Genomic DNA, 22,616 nt, shown 5'->3' with positions numbered 1-22,616 from the left:
AAGCAGGGTGATAACACTAAGGAAGTGTCAGCGCATCCACTGCTTCCGCCTGAACATCCCTGGACCTGGACAGGTATCTGGGAAGTTTCTTGTTTAGATGAGAGGCCATGAGATCTATCTCTGGAAGACCCCTCATCTGAACAATCTGAGAAAACACATCTGGATGGAGAGACCACTCCCCTGGATGTAAAGTCTGGTGGCTGAGATAATCCGCCTCCCAATTGTCTACACCTGGGATATGCACCGCAGAGATTAGACAGGAGCTGGGTTCCGCCCAAACAAGTATCCAAGATACTTCTTTCATAGCTTGGGGACTGTGAGTCCCACCCTGATGATTGACATAAGCCACTGATGTGATATTGTCTGTCTGAAAACAAATGAACGGTTCTCTCTTTAGCAGAGGCCAAAACTGAAGAGCTCTGAGAATTGCACGGAGTTCTAAAATATTTATTGGTAATCTCGCCTCTTGAGATTTCCAAACCCCTTGTGCTGTCAGAGATCCCCAAACAGCTCCCTAACCTGAAAGACTTGCATCTGTTGTGATCACAGTCCAGGTTGGCCGAACAAAAGAAGCCCGTTGAACTAAACGATGGTGATCTATCCACCATGTCAGAGAGTGTCGTACATTGGGATTCAAGGATATTAATTGTGACATCTTTGTATAATCCCTGCACCATTGATTCAGCATACAAAGCTGTAGAGGTCTCATGTGAAAACGAGCAAAGGGGATCGCGTCTGATGCTGCAGTCATGAGACCTAAAACTTCCATGCACATAGCCACTGAAGGGAATAACTGAGACTGAAGGTGCCGGCAGGCTGCAACCAATTTTAAACGTCTCTTGTCTGTTAGAGACAGAGTCATGGACACTGAATCTATCTGGAAGCCTAAAAAGGTGACCCTTGTCTGAGGAATCTAGAAACTTTTTGGTAAATTGATCCTCCAACCATGTTTCCGAAGAAACAACACTAGTTGATTTGTTTGAGATTCTGCAGTACGTAAAGACTGAGCTAGTACCAAGATATCGTCCAAATAAGGAAACACCGAAATACCCTGTTCTCTGATTACAGATAGTAGGGCACCCAGAACCTTTCTTTGAAGCTGTGGCTAGGCCAAATGGAAGAGCAACAAATTGGTAAAGCTTGTTTAGAAAAGAGAATCTAAGAAACTGATAGTGTTCTGGATGAATCGGAATATGAAGGTATGCATCCTGCAAGTCTATTGTGGACATATAATGTCCTCGCTGAACAAAAGGCAGAATAGTCCTTATAGTCACCATCTTGAAAGTTGGTACTCTTACATAACGATTCAAAATTTTCAGATCCAGAACTGGTCTAAATAAATTTTCTTTCTTTGGTACAATGAATAGGTTTGAATAAAACCCCAAACCTTGTTCCTGAGGAGGAACTGGCATGATTACCCCTGAAGACTCCAGTTCTGAAACACACTTCAGGAAAGCCTGAGCTATTACTGGATTTACTGGGATACGTGAGAGAAAAAATCTTCTCACAGGAGGTCTTACTCTGAATCCTATTCGATACCCTTGAGAGACAATGCTCTGAATCCAATGATTTTGGACAGATTTTATCCAAATATCCTTGAAAAACCTTAATCTGCCCCCTACCAGCTGAGCTGGAATGAAGGCCGCACCTTCATGCGGACTTAGGGGCTGACTTTGGTTTCCTAAATGGCTTGGATTTATTCCAATTTAAGGAAGGCTTCCAATTGGAAGCAGATTCCTTGGGGGGAGGATTGAGTTTTTGTTCCTTATTCTGATGAAAGGAACGAAAATGGCCTTAGATTTACCCTTAGGTTTTTATCCTGAGGCAGAAAAACTCCCTTTCCCCCAGTGACAGTTGAAATAATAGAATCCAACTGAGAACCAAATAAATTATTACCTTGGAAAGAAAGAGATAGTAATCTAGATTTAGATGTCATATCAGCATTCCAAGATTTAAGCCACAAAGCTCTTCTAGCTAAAATAGTTTAAGACATGGATCTAACGTCAATTTTGATAATATAAAAAATGGCATCACAAATAAAATGATTAGAATGTTGCAGTAAGCGAATAATGCTAGATATGTCAGAATCCAATTCTTGTTGCGCTAAATTCTCCAACCAGAAAGTTGATGCAGCCGCAACATCAGCCAAAGAAATTGCAGGTCTGAGAAGATGACCTGAATATAAATAGGCCTTCCTTAGATAAGATTCAAGCTTCCTATCTAAAGGATCCTTAAAGGAAGTACTATCTTCCATAGGAATAGTGGTACGTTTAGCAAGAGTAGAAATAGCCCCATCAACTTTGGGGATTTTTTCCCAAAACTCTATAGATTTTTCTGGTAAAGGATACCATTTTTTAAACCTTGAAGAAGGAATAAAATAAGTACTTGGCTTATTCCATTCCCTATAAATCATATCAGAAATAGCATCAGGAATAGGAAAAACCCCTGGAGAAACCACAGGAGGTTTAAAAACAGCATTTAAACATTTATTAGACTGAACGTCAGTAGGACTGGTTACCTCAATATCCAAAGTAATTAACACTTCTTTTAATAAAAAACGCATATACTCTATTTTAAATAAATAAGTAGATTTGTCAGTGTCAATGTCTGAGGAAGGATCTTCTGTATCAGACAGATCCTCATCAGAAGAGGATAAATTATTATGTTGTTGGTCTTTTGAAATTTCATCAACTAAATGAGAAGTTTTAAAAGACCTTTTACGTTTATTAGAAAGTGGAAATGCAGACAAAGCCTTCATGATAGAATTAGAAACAAATTCTTAAAAATTTACAGCTATATCATGCACATTAGAAGTTGAAGGAACTGCAACTGGTAATGTACTATTACGGTGATGGATACACTATCTGCATGTACAGGGAGTGCAGAATTATTAGGCAAGTTGTATTTTTGAGGATTAATTTTATTATTGAACAACAACCATGTTCTCAATGAACCCAACAAACTCATTAATATCAAAGCTGAATAGTTTTGGAAGTAGTTTTTAGTTTGTTTTTAGTTATAGCTATTTTAGGGGGATATCTGTGTGTGCAGGTGACTATTACTGTGCATAATTATTAGGCAACTTAACAAAAAACAAATATATACCCATTGCAATTATTTATTTTTACTAGTGAAACCAATATAACATCTCAACATTCACAAATATACATTTCTGACATTCAAAAACAAAACAAAAACAAATCAGTGACCAATATAGCCACCTTTCTTTGCAAGGACACTCAAAAGCCTGCCATCCATGGATTCTGTCAGTGTTTTGATCTGTTCACCATCAACATTGCGTGCAGCAGCAACCACAGCCTCCCAGACACTGTTCAGAGAGGTGTATTGTTTTCCCTCCTTGTAAATCTCACATTTGATGATGGACCACAGGTTCTCAATGGGGTTCAGATCAGGTGAACAAGGAAGCCATGTCATTAGATTTTCTTCTTTTATACCCTTTCTTGCCAGCCACGCTGTGGAGTACTTGGACGCGTGTGATGGAGCATTGTCCTGCATGAAAATCATGTTTTTCTTGAAGGATGCAGACTTCTTCCTGTACCACTGCTTGAAGAAGGTGTCTTCCAGAAACTGGCAGTAGGACTGGGAGTTGAGCTTGACTCCATCCTCAACCCGAAAAGGCCCCACAAGCTCATCTTTGATGATACCAGCCCAAACCAGTACTCCACCTCCACCTTGCTGGCGTCTGAGTTGGACTGGAGCTCTCTGCCCTTTACCAATCCAGCCACGGGCCCATCCATCTGGCCCATCAAGACTCACTCTCATTTCATCAGTCCATAAAACCTTAGAAAAATCAGTCTTGAGATATTTCTTGGCCCAGCCTTGACGTTTCAGCTTGTGTGTCTTGTTCAGTGGTGGTCGTCTTTCAGTCTTTCTTACCTTGGCCATGTCTCTGAGTATTGCACACCTTGTGCTTTTGGGCACTCCAGTGATGTTGCAGCTCTGAAATATGGCCAAACTGGTGGCAAGTGGCATCTTGGCAGCTGCACGCTTGACTTTTCTCAGTTCATGGGCAGTTATTGTGCGCCTTGGTTTTTCCACATGCTTCTTGCGACCCTGTTGACTATTTTGAATGAAACGCTTGATTGTTCGATGATCACGCTTCAGAAGCTTTGCAATTTTAAGAGTGCTGCATCACTCTGCAAGATATCTCACTATTTTTGACTTTTCTGAGCCTGTCAAGTCCTTCTTTTGACCCATTTTGCCAAAGGAAAGGAAGTTGCTTAATAATTATGCACACCTGATATAGGGTGTTGATGTCATTAGACCACACCCCTTCTCATTACAGAGATGCACATCACCTAATATGCTTAATTGGTAGTAGGCTTTCGAGCCTATACAGCTTGGAGTAAGACAACATGCATAAAGAGGATGATGTGGTCAAAATTCTCATTTGCCTAATAATTCTGCACTCCCTGTAAAAGTTTATCATGACAACTATTACAAATGACATTCGGCTAAATAATTTCTACAATTTTACAACAAATGCACTTAGCTTTGGTAGAACCGATGTCAGGCTGCAATGTTCCAGCAGAAACTTCTGAGACAGGATCAGATTGAGACATCTTGCACAATGTAAGAGAAAAAACAACATATAAAGCAAAATTATCTATTTCCTTATATGACAGTTTCAGGAATGGGAAAAATGCAAATAGCATAGCCCTCTGATAGAGTAAAAAGCAAGAGGCAAACATTCATGGGGTATTGAAATAATGAAAAAGTTTTGGCGGCAAGTATGACACACAACGTAACTTAAACTTTTTTTGGTGCCAAAAATAACCGGAAATGACACACTCGCGTCACTAATGACGCAACCGTGTGAAAGGTCTCGGCGTCAAGTATGACGTATTTTTTCGCGCCAAAAATATTTTCGCGCCAAGAATGAGGCAATAAAGTTTAGCATTTGATGCACCTGTGGGCCTAATACCACCTGCAATTTGCAAGAAGTAGTCAATTGAAAAAAAGACTAAACCCCAGGTAAGAAATACATTTCTTAAAAAAATGTTTATATTCCCCAAATATGAAACTGACAGTCTGCAGAAGGAAATTCATGAACCTGACTCATGGCAAATATAAGTACAATACATATATTTAGAACTTTATATAAATGCATTAAGTGCCCAACCATAGCTGAGGTGTCTTAAGTAATAAAAAACATACTTACCAAAAGACACCCATCCACATATAGCAGATAGCCAAACCAGTACTAAAACAGTTATTAGTAGAGGTAATGGTAAATTGAGAGTATATCGTCAATCTGAAAAGGGAGGTAGGAGATGAATCTCTACGACCAATAACAGAGAACCTATGAAATAGACCCCTGTTAGGGAAATCATCGTATTCAATAAGCGATACTCCCTTCACGTCCCTCTGACATTCACTGTACTCTGAGAGGAATCGGGCTTCAACAATGCTGAGAAGCGCATATCAACGTATAAATCTTAGCACTAACTTACTTCACCACCTCCATAGGAGGCAAAGTTTGTAAAACTGAATTGTGGGTGTGGTGAGGGGTGTATTTATAAGCATTTTGAGGTTTGGGAAACTTTGCCCCTCCTGGTAGGATTGTATATCCCATATGTCACTAGCTCATGGACTCTTGCCAATTACATGAAATAAATATATATATATATATATATATATATATATATATATATATTACACTTAAGTTTGGGGGAAATTTGTGGACATTTATAAAACTAACCAGAGATCTGATCTCTGGTTAATTTTATAAGCGCTAATTGCTACTGCGAGCTCACGGTAGCAATAACCAGGCACTTGTAATGGCTGGTTATTTATCGCGTGCCCGTAAACGGGCAAGTTTGCCCGTTTGCTGGCATGCAATAAATTAGCACTCCACTTGTAATCTAACTCATTATAGGTTGTTGTTCCAATATATTAGGGATCTTCTGAATCCCCCACCCCATTTGATGTCCAGAAATCGTAACCATGTAACCAATGCAAATTGTAGAAGCTCATTTGTAGTTTATCTTTTAGAGTGCAAGATTTGTTCCCTTCAATATGCAGTTCAGACCTCCAGAGAGTAAGAGAACATATTAGGGATACCAAAGAATTTGTCAAATAGTCTACAGTGGCTAGGCATCATAATTTATTTCATATGACCAATGTGTTTAACATGAAGGTAAAGGTAATTTATAGGGTGATGCCTCCACTTTGAAGTGGTGACAGACATAAATTGTTACAGAAGCAAGAATTATATTGGATTTATAGGCTGAGAACTATAACTCCTTTAGCACTCAACAGAGAGTGGGATATGAGTTATTTCATAGAATAGTCTTTCTTTTGCTTTTCATCATATCCATGTTTGTATATGTTATTATGTTGTTTTTTTCTTTACTTTTTCCATTATTATGGCATTTTTTGATTACTTACCCTTTCCGTATGTGCACATACAATTGCTAAAGTTGGCATATTAATTTGTTTGATTTATTTTAGCTTTATATCTGGAATTGCATTATTGTATGCATGCATATACGGTAATCTTTGTGTATATATTATATTATCATTATTATTATATATATTTTTTTGAATATATTTAACTTTATATGTATGAGTTTAATGGTATATATCTCTTTAATTTGGTATCATAAGCATTACCATTCTTATTCATTAATCATTAATTAATGCTTTTTTTGGAATGAAACTTTATGTAACATCATCTTCTGTATACCTGTGTTTTCTTCATCATTCATAGTAATTTGACATTTAGGAGTCTATTTATGTAGGTGCGTACAGACATGATCCGCTATAGCGAATCATGTCCGCCGCACATCGATAAATGCCGACAGCATACACTGTCAGCATTTATCATTGCACCAGCACTTCTTGTGAACTGCTGGTGCAATGCTGCCCCCTGCAGATTTGCTGCCAATCGGCCGCAAGCAAGGGGTGTCAATCAGCCCAATCGTATTTGATCGGGCTGATTACTGTCAGCCACCTCAGAGGTAGTGGACGAGTTAAGGAACAGCGGCCTTAGGACCGCTGCTTCTTAATTTCCGCTTCAGTCGGAACTGAAGTGGAGAGGGTCGGAAGCAGCATCCGCTGCTTCATAAATAGACCCCTTATACTGTTTATGTATATATTATCTTTAACCCCTTAACGACCAAGGACGTACGCCATACGTCCTCAAAAAAAATACACTTAACGCCTGAGGACGTATGGCGTACGTCCTCGGTCTGGAAAGCAGCTGGAAGCGATCCTGCTCGCTTCCAGCTGCTTTCCGGTTATTGCAGTGATGCCTCAACATCGAGGCATCCTGCAATAACCCCCCTTGGCCATCCAATGCAGAGAGAGCCACTCTGTGGCCCTCTCTGCACCGGACATCGATGGCCGGTTTCGTTGGTGGGTGGGAGCCAGTCTGGGAGGCGGGTGGGCGGCCATCGATGGGCCGTATGATGTGGAGGGGGGCGGGATCGTGGGCGGGAACGCCGGGTGCGTGCGCGGGTGCGCGCGCGGGTGCACGCGTGTGCACGGGGGGGCGCGGGTGGGTAAGGAGCGGGTGGGAATCAATACACTACAGAAAAATTATGTAAAAAAAGTGTCAGTGAGGGCCAAAAAGATCGAAAGTATATTCGATCTAAGAGATCTGGAGTGGGATGGGGGGTTGGTCTTTTGGGGGGGCAAGCTACACTACAGAAAAATATTTAAAAAAATAAAAAAAACAATAGTTTTACTATAAACTGGGTACTGGCAGAGAGCTGCCAGTACCAAAGATGGCAACTAATAAGTTAGAGGGGGATGGTTAAAGAGCTGTCTGGGAGGTTGGGGGCTAAGGGGGGATCCTCCAGAGCAGCATATGTAAATATGCCTTTAAAATTTTTTTTTTTTTATCAAGGATAGCTTTTTTTTAAATATTGGCAGACTTTCTGCCAGTACTTAACATGGCAGGGGCAATTGTGGGGTGGGGGAGGGAAGAGAGCTGTTTGGGAGGGATCAGGGGGTGTAATGTGTCAGGTGGGAGGCTGATCTCTACACTAAAGCTAAAATTAACCCTGCAAGCTCCCTACATGCTACCTAATTAACCCCTTCACTGCTAGCCATAATACACGTGTGATGCGCAGCGGCACAGTGGCGTCACTAGGGTTGGTGTCACCCGGTGCGGTAAGTTATGGTGTCACCCCCCCCCCCCCCCCGAAAGCAGACACACACAAAAACACAGGCAAACACACATACAAACACTCAGACACACTTAAAACATACTCAGATGCACACACAAACACTCGGAAACACACTCAGACACACACACAAAAACACACACACAAAAACACTGAGACACACACACACACAAAAACACTGAGACACACACACACACAAAAACACTGAGACACACACACACACACACACAAAAACACTGAGACACACGAACACACAAACAAAAACACTCAGACACACACACACACACAAAAACTCAGACACACACATACAAAATATGTAAACTGCACTGCATTAATTATAAAGCGCATGCCTAGAGCTGCTCCCTGGCTCAGCAGAGCATCAAATGAAAGATAAACAGAGCACTCTAAAAATAAATCACTAAAGAAAAGTTTTAGGTGTGCAAACTATGAAAATTCTGCTCTCTGACTCTGTTCCAAACCTGTCAGTGCACAGCCCCGGGCCGCGTGCCTACCGCTTCTTATGGCCAATCACCTCTGCACTCTGCCCACCCCCAGACCCCCGCCCGCCCTCCTACCTGTTCAGTGTGCACTTAGTGTACCGTAATCGTAATGGTCTGGTGGGCATCATACGTGGCTCCTTCACTTTAAAGACAGTGTCAAACAGTCATGCGGTCAGGTGCCAGGCATCCCCTCATGATTTGCCAGTTCCCGTTTAGAGAGACAGCACAGCAGTGAGTGACTCCACTGCTCCACATGTCACTGAGCAGTGAGCACAGATAGGCAGGCAGGTTTAGGCTAGCAGCGCCCACGGCATGCCCACAACATTCATAGCGAAATTGGGCACGGGAGAAGCAAAGTACAAACAAGCAAAAGCAGCCGGGGAAACTATTTGTTGAGATTGCAGCACTGGCTCAAGGGGCAAAAAAATTGTGTGTCTACAACTTCCCCAGTCCCACCAATGTTCACAAATGCCAGCCCCTCTAATAAAAAAAAAATCTATGCATCTCAACATTGTATTTCTTTGAATTTCAATACAAATTTAAAAAAAAAAAAAAAAAAAAAAAAAATTTTTTTTTTTTTTTTTTTTTTTGGTGTCACCCCCCTGGAGGGTGTCACCCGGGTGCGGCCCGCCCCCCCCCGCCCCCCCCCTAGTGACGCCACTGCAGCGGCATTTAGCGGCCTTCTAATTACCAAAAAGCAACGCCAAAGCCATATAAGTCTGCTATTTCTGAAGAAAGGGGATCCCAGAGAAGCATTTACAACCATTTGTGCCATAATTGCACAAGCTGTTTGTAAATGATTTCAGTGAGAAACCTAAAATTGTGAAAAATGTAACTTTTCTTTTTATTTAATCGCATTTGGCGGTGAAATAGTGGCATGAAATATACCAAAATGGGCCTAGATCAATACTTAGGGTTGTCTACTACACTACAATAAAGCTAAAATTAACCCTACAAGCTCCCTACATGCTCCCTAATTAACCCCTTCATTGCTGGGCATAATACACGTGTGGTGCGCAGTGGCATTTAGCGGCCTTCTAATTACCAAAAAGCAACACCAAATCCATATATGTCTGCTATTTATGAAAAAAGGGGATCCCAGAGAAGCATTTACAACCATTTGTGCCATAATTGCACAAGCTGTTTGTAAATAAATTCAGTGAGAAACCTAAAGTTTGTAACAAAATGTGTGAAAAAGTGAACCATTTTTTTTATTTGATCGCATTTGGTGGTGAAATGGTGGCATGAAATATACCAAAATGGGCCTAGATCAATACTTTGGGATGTCTTCTAAAAAAAATATATACATGTCAAGGGATATTCAGAGATTCCTGGAAGATATCAGTGTTCCAATGTAACTAGCGCTAAGTTTGAAAAAAAGTGGTTTGGAAATAGCAAAGTGCTACTTGTATTTATTGCCCTATAACTTGCAAAAAAAGCAAAGAACATGTAAACATTGGGTATTTCTAAACTCAGGACAAAATTTGGAAACTATTTAGCATGGGTGTTTTTTGGTGGTTGTAGATGTGTAACAGATTTTGGGGGTCAAAGTTAGAAAAAGTGTGTTTTTTTCCATTTTTTCCTCATATTTTATATTTTTTTTATAGTAATTTATAAGATATGATGAAAATAATGGTATCTTTAGAAAGTCCATTTAATGGCGAGAAAAACGATATATAATATGTGTGGATACACTAAATGAGTAAGAGTAAAATTACAGCTAAACACAAACACTGCAGAAATGTAAAAATAGCCTTGGTCCCAAACGGTCAGAAAATGGAAAAGTGCTGTGGTCATTAAGGGGTTAATGTTTTTTTAATTGTTGCTTGATTGCAGGCTGGTGATTTCCCTTTAAATAGGGAGTCTGTGCAGTGTATAGTATCCTATGATTAAGTGCTTATTGTGGCACGAAACTAGTCAGGATGACAACGACTATGAACTTTTCTATTTTTATCTAAATAAAGCTGTTTTTTTATTTTACAGCTCTTTGGTGTCTCTTATTGTGTGGCTGCACTCTCCTTTTTTAAAAAAAAGGTATATGGTATTTGACAAGGTGTTTGAATGGAAAGGGCTATAATGCATATATTTATGTCTAAATATATGTATGGGTGTATATACTGTTTATGTGTATACATTTGTATATACATACATATATATATATATATATATATATATATATATATATATATATATATATATACACATATAGGGGCATATTTATCAAGCTCTAAAGACCGCTGCTACATAACCTGTCTGCCTGCTCTGAGGCGGTGGACAGAAATTGACATTAATCAACCCGATCAAATACGATTGGGTTGATTGATACCCCCAGCTAACGGCCGATTAGCCGCGAATCTGCAGGGGGCGGTATTGCACCAGCAGTTTACCAGAACTGCTGGTGCAATGATAAATGCAGAGAGCATATGCTGTCGGCATTTATCGATGTGCAGCTGACATGATCCGCAATATCGGATCATGTCCGCTCGCACAATAATAAATAGACCCCATAAACTCATATATATGCACGTGTATACATATATACACAAAAATATACACTTTGGAACCCTTTCCACTCAAATAGCTTAAAATTTGAAAAAAGCTTATTTAATCAATTTTAATATTTTTTGACTTGTTTTACTGTGTTTTTACTATAAATATTTTACATTCCAATGTTCTTCACGTAGTAGAAAATGTTCTTAGAATCATGAAAGAAAATTGTTGTGTTTCATGTCGATTTAAGAATCTGCAGTATGCTTTTTCAGTTTTAAGAATGAGAAAATCCACAATTTGCAGTTAAAATATATGAAAAAATGGCAAAAAATATAATGAAGTATATTGCAAGGTTGTTTTACTACACATAACTAAATATTGTATAAACAAAATGTCAAGGTGTTTACCTTTAAACACTAACTGTTCCACCTGCTTTCCGCACAATGCTAACTGCATACCCCAAAAACCCATTACCCAAGAAGCTCTATGTTAATACCTTACCCCTCAAGGCAGGTCACGTCATTGCAAGAAATTCTGACCATGACCACCCCTACCAAACCTGACAAACCATAACTCACTGCCTTTAAAAAGACATGACTCCCCAGTATAATATTCTCCTGACTAGCCCCAAGAGACCCCCACCTATAATCGGACCCCCATGCAACAGACTGACCCACATAAACCTCCCACAGTAACCAAAATTCTACTATACAACCTCTAAGCACAAACTTTACCCAGTATCCCTGCATAGACCACTGCACAAAGCCCCCCAACAGAAAATAAATACCTAAATAATTTCACCCTGATTAGCTATGACCATTCCTGCCCCATTATCTCCTTCACAACCGTATCACTCCATTATGGTTTGAGGTCCTTTGCTGTTTATATTGCTCTGAGGGTTGGGTCTTTCAAGGGATGAGTGCATAGGTGGGAGAATCACCCAATGGTTCCATGACCTTGGTGTTAGATATAGATATGAGTTTATGGAGAGCTGTTCATCATTAGGGTTTACTGATTTGAGTCAATACAGAAGATTAATGGATTAAATGAGTGTGCGTCAGAGGGTATAGTTAGGGTTAATGTATTGGAAAGAGTGCAGTGAGGAAGTTCAGGGATAGGTGATTTAAATGATGGAGGTATCGGAACACATTAGAACCATGTTTGCTGCAATCTTTTTTCAATGGCCTTACTGCCCCACCATTTGCCAATTAACCTCTTCATCACAGCACTTTTCAATTTTCTTACTGTTTGGAACCAAGGGCTATTTTTAGATTTCTGTGGTGTTTGTGTTTAGCTGTAATTTTCCTCTTACTCTTTTACTGTACACACACATATTATATACCGTTTTTCTCGCCATTAAATGGCCTTTCTAAAGATAACATTATTTTCATCATATCTTATAATTTACTATAAAAACATTATAAAATATGATGAAAATATGGAAAAAAACACACCTTTTCTAACTTTGACCCCCAAAATCTGTTACACATCTACAACCACCAAAAAACATCCATGCTAAATAGTTTCTAAATTTTGTCCTGAATTTAGAAATACCCAATGTTTTTTGCTTTTTTTGCAAGTTACAGGGCAATAAGTACAAGTAGCACTTTGCAATTTCCAAACCATTTGTTTTCAAAATTAGCGCTAGTTACATTGTAACACTGATATCTGTCAGAAATCCCTGAATATCCCTTGACATGTACATATTTTTTTAGGCACAAATGGTTGTAAGTGCTTTTCAGGGATCCCCTTTGTTCAGAAATAGCAGACATTTATGGTTTTGGCATTACTCTTTGGTAATTAGAAGGCCGCTAAATGCCGCTGCGCACCACTCTCGTATTATGCCCTGCAGTAAAGGAGATAATAAGGTAGCTTGTAGGGAGCTTGTAGGGCTAATTTTAGCTTTAATGTAGTGTAGTAGACAACCCAAAGTATTGATCTAGGCCCATTTTGGTATATTTCATGCCACCAATTCACCGCCAAATGCGATCAAACAAAAAAAATCGTTAACTTTTTCACTATCTTTAGGTTTCTTACTGAAATTATTTACAAACAGCTTGTGCAATTATGGCACAAATGGTTTTAAATGCTTCTCTGGGATCCCCTTTGTTTAGAAATAGTAGACATATATGGCTTTGGCGTTGCTTTTTGGTAATTAGAAGGCCACTAAATGCCGCTGCGCACCACACTTGTATTATGCCCAGCAATGAAGGGGTTGTAGAGATCAGCCTCTCACCTCACATATCCCACCCCCTGATCCCTCCTTGACCCCTCTCAAACAGCTCTCTTCCCTCCCCCCCTAAGAATTGTCACCGCCATCTTAAGAACTGGCAGAAAGTCTGCCAGTACTAAAATAAAAAGCTTTTTTTTTTTATATATATAATTTTTAATTTTTAATTTTATTTATTTTGCAGTGTTGGATCCCTCCTTAGCCCCCAAACTCCCAGATTCCCCCCAAACAGCTCTCTAACCCTCCCCCGTTACCTATTTGCCGCCATCTTGGCTACTGGCAGCTGTCTGCCAGTACCTAGTTTGCTTAAAAAAAGTGCTTTTTATTTATTTTTTTGGCAAAAAAGCCAATTTTCTGTAGTGTTGCGGCGCCCCTCAATAGCCTACCCCCTCCCCCTCCTAGATACCTTTCTTAACATTTTTAACCCCCCCTTTCCCTCTCCCTCCATCTCATCATCTTCAATGTAATTTATCTTAAAGTACTAGCGCACACGTGCGCACACAACTGCACACGTGTGCCCTCTCCCACCCGCCCCCCACGCTTTCTCAACCCTTTGGATCAAGAAGTGATCCAGCAATGGGCCGGCCACACGCCTCCCTGCTATGTTTCCCACCCACCAACGATTGGCACCATCGCTGGCCGATGCAGAGAGGGCCACACAGTGGCTCTCTCTGCATCGGTGGGTAAAAAAAGGTATTGCAGTGATGCCTCAATATCGAGGCATCACTGCAATACCTTGAAAGCGGCTGGAAGCGATTATGATCGCCTTCACCGCTTGAAACCCCTGAGGATGTACAGGGTACGTCCTTTGTCATTAATTGACAGTTTTTGTAGGACGTACCCTGTATGTCCTTGGTCGCTAAGGGGTTAAAGGGACTTAAAACTCAATTTTTTTATTTTATATTTTAGATAGGCCATACATTTTTAAACAACTTTCCAATTTACTTATTTTATTTAATTTGCTCTATTTTCTTAGTATCCTTAGTTGAAAAGCATATCTAGATAGACACAGGAGCTGCTGATTGGTGTCTGCACATATATGCCTCGTGTGATTGGCTTACCAATGTGTTCCGCTAGTTCCCAGTAGTGCATTGTGGCTCCTTCAAGAAAGGATACCAAGAGTACAAAGCAAATTTGATAATAGAAGTAAATTAGAAAAATATTTACAAGTATATGCTTTATCTAAATCATGAAAGAACAATTTGGGGTTTCATGTCCCTTTAAGGACAGACATTTTTTCAGGATAAAGCTTGTGAAAGCAACAATGTGAACTCCCAATTCTCAGAATCAGAAAACCCACAATGTTCAGAGTTAAATTACAGTGGCACAATTAATATGAATGCTTATTGCAATTATTTTTACTGTACATAATTAAAGGTACAGTGTGCAGTAAGATTGTTTTCCTTTAAAGGGACACTTTAAACCTAGATAGAGCATGACATTTTAGGCAACTTTCTAATTTACTCCTATTATTACATTTTCTTCATTCTCTTACTATCTTTATTTGAAAAGCAATAATGTCAGTTTAGATGCCAGCCCATTTTTGGTGAACAACCTGGGTTGTTCTTGCTGACTGGTGGATAAATTCATCCACCAATTAAAAAGTGCTGTCCAGAGGTCTGAACCAAAAAAAGAAGCTTAGATGCCTTCTTTTTCAAATAAAGATAGCAAGTGAAAGAATAAAAATTTATAATGGGATTAAATTAGCAAGCTGTTTAAAATTGCATGCTTTATCTGAACCACGAAAAAAATTTTTTTAGGTTCAGTGTCCCTTTAACGTGTTTTCAGTGAGTTGTTACCTACTACCTGCAGAGTATACAATGTATGGGAAATTGCTCCTTTAAATATATTTTTATGAAGCTGCTGTTTCTGTTAAGTGAAACCACAACCCAATAAAATGGGCTGAGCTTTACGCTGAGAAAAAACTTATTATCTTATCTCTATACAGGTATACCTCACTTTACAGCGCTTCACTTTACAGCGCTTCGCTAATACAGCGCTTTGTGGAGCTGAAGTTCAACCGCCAAAGATTTTGAAACAGTGCTGTAATCATCATGAGATTGCAAGAAAAGGGACTCACATCATTTGTTATGCGCAGTTCACTCTGTTTACAGCATTACAGTGCAATAAGTGTCTCAGTGCTATAGTCTGACAAATTTTACTACAGTAATTGTCACTATTTTACAGGTACAGTATTTATTGAATACTGTACTGTGCTAGTGTTAAACTAAATGCAGCACTATTGCACTCCTAATATTTGTTAGTTCAAACATGTTTTCAAGTTTTTAAACACACTGGCAAGTGAAAAGAAAGCTAAAACTGCCTTGTTTCACTTTTAGGCGGTTTTCACTTTACAGCGGGGCTCCGGTCCCTAACCCGCTGTATGAGCGGGCTATACCTGTATTATATTATATTATATATTATATATATTATTATATATATCTCTATATATATTATTTATATATTATATATTATAATATATAAATATTAATAAGAAATGTATTTAAGGTTTAAAAGATAAATGATATATGACAAGGTATTTGAATGGAAAGGGCTATAATGTATGTATTTAAGTATGTACATCTATATATATATCTATATATATCTATATATATATATATATATATATATATATATATATATATATATATATATATATATACTATATATATATATATATATATATATATATATATATATATATATATATAATTTTTTAAGAAAAAAATAGAGCAAAAGTGACCCTTACCCACCAATCCCATATTAAAGAAAAATAATTCCAAATATAACAAATATCACTCCTCTATCAGAATAAACAGCGACCACTTACAAAATCTTCAAATGAATTAATTATAGGGCATAAAAAGATAACAGGGATCCCTGTTCACAATCTAAATTTAAAAAGAATAATTCACACAGCATATGGTTAAAATTAACCCAAATATTACTAAGTTGCAAATCAATTCCTTATTTGTAACTCAATGGTTACAATGGCCGGTTACAATTAGAGTGGGATGGGATCCTTGTAAAAACAATTTGACACAAATAAGATGACACAAAGTAACTCAGTTACCATATGTTGTTCCAAGCACCATATTTGCTATTATCCAAAGAAAAGAACTGTCTGTGATATTGATTATCTCTTGCACTCCCCTCCTCGCTGCATGCACAGCCCAGAATATAGCTTTAATTGTGTGGAGAAATGTAAAGTTATCACTTGCATAGTCCTCCCAGAAATGTTGTTCACCAGACCATCAGCCACAATGTGTCTTTAATTAAAAAATAATCACTAGCTAGTTCTCTGGGGTTATAACCGTCCAACAGATAAAAAAAAGCCTAGCCGTGGCAGGGGGTGTGTCTGTTGGACAGTAATAACCCTGAAACTAGCGAGCCGAGTGAAAGATGGTGCAAAGTGCCCTTTTTTAAGGTCGTCAGTGGAGCAAAGAGGTTTGACTGCTAGTTGCAGTCCCGGTACAAGTGGAAGCTGAGTGACAGCCAGGTACCTCTTTCCTTTCTTAAACCGAGAGAACGAGCTGATGAGCCTTTTTGAATTAAAGACACAGTGTGACTGATGGTCTGGTGAGCGATATTTCTGGGAGGACTATGGGAGAGTGAGAGTGAGTAAGTAAGTGTGTGTATATGTATGTGTGTATATGTACAGGTATACCCCAATCATACAGCGGGTTAGGGACCGGAGCCGCACTGTAAAGTGAAAACCGCCTTAAAGTGAAACAAGGCAGTTTTAGCTTTCTTTTCACTTGCCAGTGTGCTTAAAAACATGTTTGAACTAACTTATATTAGCGGTGCAATAGTGCTACGTTTAGTTTAACACTCGCACAGCACAGTATTCAATAAATACTGTACCTGTAAAATAGTGACAATTACTGTATGATTGCACTGTAATGCTGTAAACAGAGTGAACTAAGCATAACAAAATGGCGCCAGTCACTTTTCTTGCAATCTCACGATGACTACAGCACTGTTTCAAAATCCTTGGAGGTTGAACTTCAGCTTCACAAAGCGCTGTATTAGCGAAGCGCTGTAAAGTGAAGCTCTGTAAAGTGAGGTATACTTGTACGTGCGTGTGTATGTGCCCATGTGTGTGTATGTTTGTACTTGTGTGTGTGTGTGTGTGTACGTGTGTGTATACAAGTAATAACTCATTTGATTTATATTGAAGATAAAACCATGAGATTAAAAAAGTAAGAGAAATAGGATTATTGTATAGAAAATTAGCAAATCTAGGCAAGTAACCCTGCTTGCTTTCCCTCAGAAGTACTCTATATACATTGTTACCAATGCACCAAGGAACTCTGGGTAAGATATTGTTAATTTTCTGTAAACTAATTCTATATCTCTTACTTTTATGTAATGGAGGATTTTAATCTCATGGTTTTATCTCCACCATAACTCATATGAGTATTGCTTTTTCTCTGGAAAGAAGCTTCATCAAGCCACAAGTTAAACCTACCTTCTGCTATTGAGAATCAAAAAACGTGAAATGGCTTTCCAGAAGTGGTTTCTTTTGCTACACCCTATCCCATAAAGGGTATTGCTGTTTTTATTAAAACAGTACTTGGAAGCACAAACTGTGAGCTATATATACATATTTAGATATGTATATGTATTTATCTCTATGTTAAAGCCCTTTGCAGGCCTTATTTTTGTAACACCCGAGACCTCACACCTTTAAAGGGACAGTCAACACCAGAATTTTTGTTGTTTAAAAAGAAAGATAATCCCTTTATTACCCATTCCCCAGTTTTGCACAACCAACACAGTTATATTAATATACTTTTTACCTCTGTAATTATCTTGTATCTAAGCTTCTGCTGACTGCCCCTTATTTCAGTTATTTTGACAGACATGCAGTTTAGCCAATCAGTGCTCAGTCCTAGGTCACTTTAAGTGCATGAGCTCAATGTTATCTATATGAAACATGTGAACTAATGCCCTCTAGTGGTCAAAATGTATTCAGATTAGAGGCAGTCTTCAAGGTCTAAGAAATTAGCATATGAACCTCCTAGTTTTAGCTTTCAACTAAGAATACCAAGAGAACAAAGCAAAATTGGTGATAAAAGTAAATTGGGAAGTTGTTTAAAATTGAATGCCCTATTTAAATCATGAAAGTTTTTTTTGGACTTGACTGTCCCTTTAAGCCCTTATACATTTTTTATGCAATTTTGTTTAATCATTTTTATTAGACAGTGTTATTATGAGTGTTAATGCACTTTAAAATGTATTATTTAAAGGGACAGTCAACACCAGATTTGTTGTTGTTTATAAAGACAGACAATCCCTTTATTACCCATTCCCCAGTTCGCATAACCAACACAGTTATAATAATACACGTTTTACCTCTGTAATTACCTTGTATCTAAGACTCTGCAGACTGCCCCCTTATTCAGTTCTTTTGACAGATTTGCATTTTTGCCAATCAGTTCTCACTCCTCAGTAAATTGGAGCTCAAGGTTATCTATATGAAACACATGAACTAACGCCCTCTAGTGGTGAAAAACTGTCAAAATGCAGTCAGATTAGAGGCGGCTTTCAAGGTCTAAGAAATTAGCATATGAACCTCCTAGGTTTAGCTTTCAACTAAGAATACCAAGAGAACAAAGCAAAATTGATGATAAAAGTAAATTGGAAAGTTGTTTAAAATAACATCCCCTATTTGAATCATGAAAGTTTTTTTGGACTTGACTGTCCCTTTAATTCAAATTCAATTGTGCTTAATCGAACGAATTTACTTTCAACTTGTAATATGAGCTACTTCAGATGTGTGCAAAGAGATAAACCCCTTATCGCTCATGCGGAACTGTAAACTCACCATTTGTAATCTAGTCCTAAGTGTGGTAAGATGGATGTGCCAGTCAATGTTTATTGAAGTGGGGGATGGGACAGTGGTAACATTTTTGCTTTGTAATTCTAATAGATTGGAATCCAGATCACTGATAGTTTGTCAGAAACTCAAAAAAGCAGATTAATTGAACTAGACATTTTTGGGGTCAATCACAATCCTTTAAAGGGACAGTTTACTCAAAAATGTCTCCCCTTTAATTTGTACCCCATGATCCACTTTACCTGCTGGAGTGTATTACATTGTTTACAAGTATTTCTTTTACCTTTATATTGGCATTTAAAATAGTTGATTTAGCCGGTGGTATCCCCACCTATTCTGAAAGTTTCTGGGCTTAGGTCCCAGCTACAGATAAGCTGTGCAAACACAACCAGCAGAGGAAATTACACTCCCAGTGGGGTAAAGAAAAGATAAGGAAATAAAATGTTAATTTTCCATTGTTCTCTCCAAGTATTGGTGATTGGCTTATGGACAGATATAAGATAAAGAAGCAGGTATATTTGCACAATGTGATAAAGTAATGAGATCTGATTATACCTACAAGCTCAACTCATTTTTATTAGGTTGTGGCTTCAAAACACAAAATAAGCTATTTAATATACACAAATAAACCTTAAAAAGCAAATTCTCATACGTTTTATACTCTGCAGTTGGTAAAAAAAGTAATTGGAAACACATTAAGGGAAAAATAATTTTACAGTATACTGTCCCTTTAAATGAACAGTCTGCTCCAGAATTTGTATTGTTTAAAAAGATAGATAATCCCTTTATTACCCATTCCCCAGTTTTGCACAATCAACACCGTTATATTAATATAATTTTACCTCTGTGATAAAATTTTAGCCAATCATTGCTGACTTATAAATGACTCCATATGCTCAATGTAATCTATATGGCACACATGAACTAGCACCGTCTAGCTGTGAAAAAAATTCAAAATGCACTAAAGATAAGATGCGTCCTTCAACCTGCTTAGAAATTAGTATATGAGCCTACCTTAGCTTTTAACAATGAATACCAAGAGAACAAAGTCAATTTGATGATAAAAGTATTTGAATCATGAAAGTTTAATTTTGATTAGACTGTCCCTTTAAGAAATATAAAGACGGATCAAATGATTTATCTAAAAAAAATCAATAGTGATTATCTGTTAAAAACTATTAGATTAGAAAACCATTATTTTTTTCTAAAGGATTATGATCGACTCCTATGTTATTCTATTTGTATTAGATTAATAGAATTATTTACAAGCAAATTAGAACATGTTAATATATCAGAGACCATTTCCACACAATACATTAATGCAATATAAAAAATAAGGTAGGTTATTAGATATATTTTGTGTTATCTTGTGCAAATATAGTAACATTCATATTTCTTTTATAGGGATGTTCTGGAATCCACCAGAGATTTGGATGATTATTGTGATGAAATAAAAACATTTGCTGATCAAGATGAGGATTTATTTGAAGCGGATACAGATGACTTGACTTATGAATTATCAAGATCCCCCGTTACAACTGAATCTTATATTGATACTACTGCAGTATTATTGCCCTCTGGGGGGTCTTTAAGCCATCAGCAAGCCTTGAAAACTTCGGTCTGTGAAACTGAACCCCACCAATATAGCAATTATGATTTTAAAAATCAAAGGAAAGATAAAGATACAAATCATTCTGAATTATATGATTTTCCTAAAAAACATTCAGGGAGTATTAATATATCAAGATCAACTATACCATTTAGTTTGGGAACATTTGTTGAACAAGACAAGACACATGACTCTTTCATACGAGAAACGATAAACAGCAAAACAATACAAAATACAGCAAAACAATCCCTTGAAATAAATACCAAACAATATATTTTGGACGCTAATGAATCATCAATTAATATTGATAACCTGCTTAAGGACGCTGGCAGACTGCATCATAGAGATTCTGGCATTCTTTGGAAGATTGAAAATAATCAATGTACTGAAGTGGAAACTTTTAACATAAATAATCAAGTTGGCCCTCAGGGATGGGATGATATGTATATTGATTCAGAAATAATAAAGGAAGATCCCAAAATACTTAACACACAAGACCAAGAGGTTGAGCAGATCATTAACTCTGTTTTAGAAGAAGCTATCAAGGTCAAATACAATAAAAATATGCCTGAGAATCCAAGTGATATATCAACCTCTGAAAAAGAAGATAAGTATCTAGAAAACCATAATGAAATATTGGATTATCATGTAATGTGTAAGGAAGTAGATTCAAATGAGGAAATTAAGTCTAAAACGATGGAGGTACAAGACAAATATGCAGATAGCTTAGATCTGAATGTAGCAAGGAATCAACAAAAAGATTTAATAGATATAGCTAGCATTACATGTCAATTATCATTGGAAGAGTCCATAGCAAGAATCACATTGCCTGAAACTATGGAACGCGGCTTGCGTCAAAGGGATATTTATTATGAAAATGAACAGGTAAAAATAAATGTCTCTGAAGAAGAAACAATATGTTTATTCAAAGAGGCCGAACAGCAGGAGGCTGTTTTCAAAAACAGTGAAAGAGTAGAATCTGTAAGATATTTTAGTGATGATCATGACAAGGTCAATGATGATGAAATAGTATTTACAGAACAACACACAAATATACCATGTTGTGAATATGACACAAATATGCAGGTTATGTTGCAGACAGCAGTAGAAGAATATCCTGGTAAGAAAGACACAGCTAGAAATGAAATCCTATATGAGTCTATTATAAAAGATGATCCAATCAGAGAGCCTGGAGAACCTTGTAATAGGATGGAACAAATACTTGAGAATGCAGGCGTTCTATTGAACCCCTGTATCACATTGAATGGGTGCACTAGTAATGTATCTATAGCTAATGAACAAAATGATTCGGGCAATATGATTTCTGAAACTATTATCAAGACATCTGTGGAAGATGAATATGGAAACCTGATAAAAGAAAATGGCGATTCATTTTTAGAAGAATTAAGAAGAAAATTCTTGGATGCTGATGGTCGAGGTTTCACGCTCTTTGATTCAGGAATTGCTTTAACAAAAGAGGAAAATTACAGGGAAGGAGACCTCACGCTAGTCACACTGGTATGTTGTCTATAGGATGATATTTGAAGGGACATGAAGCCCAAAATGTTTCTTGCATGATTCAGAATTTAAAATGTCCTTTTTAATATACTTCTAATATCAAATTTTCCTCATTGGGCCCCATTAACAAGCTTAGAAAACAGCTTTGGAGCCTTGGCGGCAGTGGTCTTAACTGCTGCTTAACCTGTCCGTCATCTAAAATGTGGCGGATTGAAATCATCACGATCTGATCAGGATGATTGACAGCCCCTGGTAGAGGTCAATTGGCCTCCAG

The 22,616-nt window shown here is 37.8% G+C and overlaps 1 protein-coding gene across 1 annotated transcript in view; it reads left to right on the top strand.

Moving 5' to 3' along the window:
* The window catches only part of LOC128640476 (uncharacterized), an 82,216-nt gene extending 60,034 nt beyond the window's left edge, over positions 1-22,182 (top strand). The window contains exons 4-5 of the mRNA XM_053692953.1: positions 20,620-22,076; positions 22,166-22,182. Coding sequence (XP_053548928.1) covers positions 20,620-22,076; positions 22,166-22,182 — 1,474 coding nt within the window. The remainder of the gene's footprint in view (positions 1-20,619; positions 22,077-22,165) is intronic.
* The last annotated feature ends 434 nt before the right edge of the window (positions 22,183-22,616 follow it).

The sequence above is a fragment of the Bombina bombina genome, chromosome 9 (genome assembly GCF_027579735.1).
Source record: "Bombina bombina isolate aBomBom1 chromosome 9, aBomBom1.pri, whole genome shotgun sequence".
NCBI classification, from domain to species: domain Eukaryota; kingdom Metazoa; phylum Chordata; class Amphibia; order Anura; family Bombinatoridae; genus Bombina; species Bombina bombina.
The sequence above is the reverse complement of the archived record's forward strand: the minus strand, read 5'-3'. Positions and strand labels throughout refer to the sequence as shown.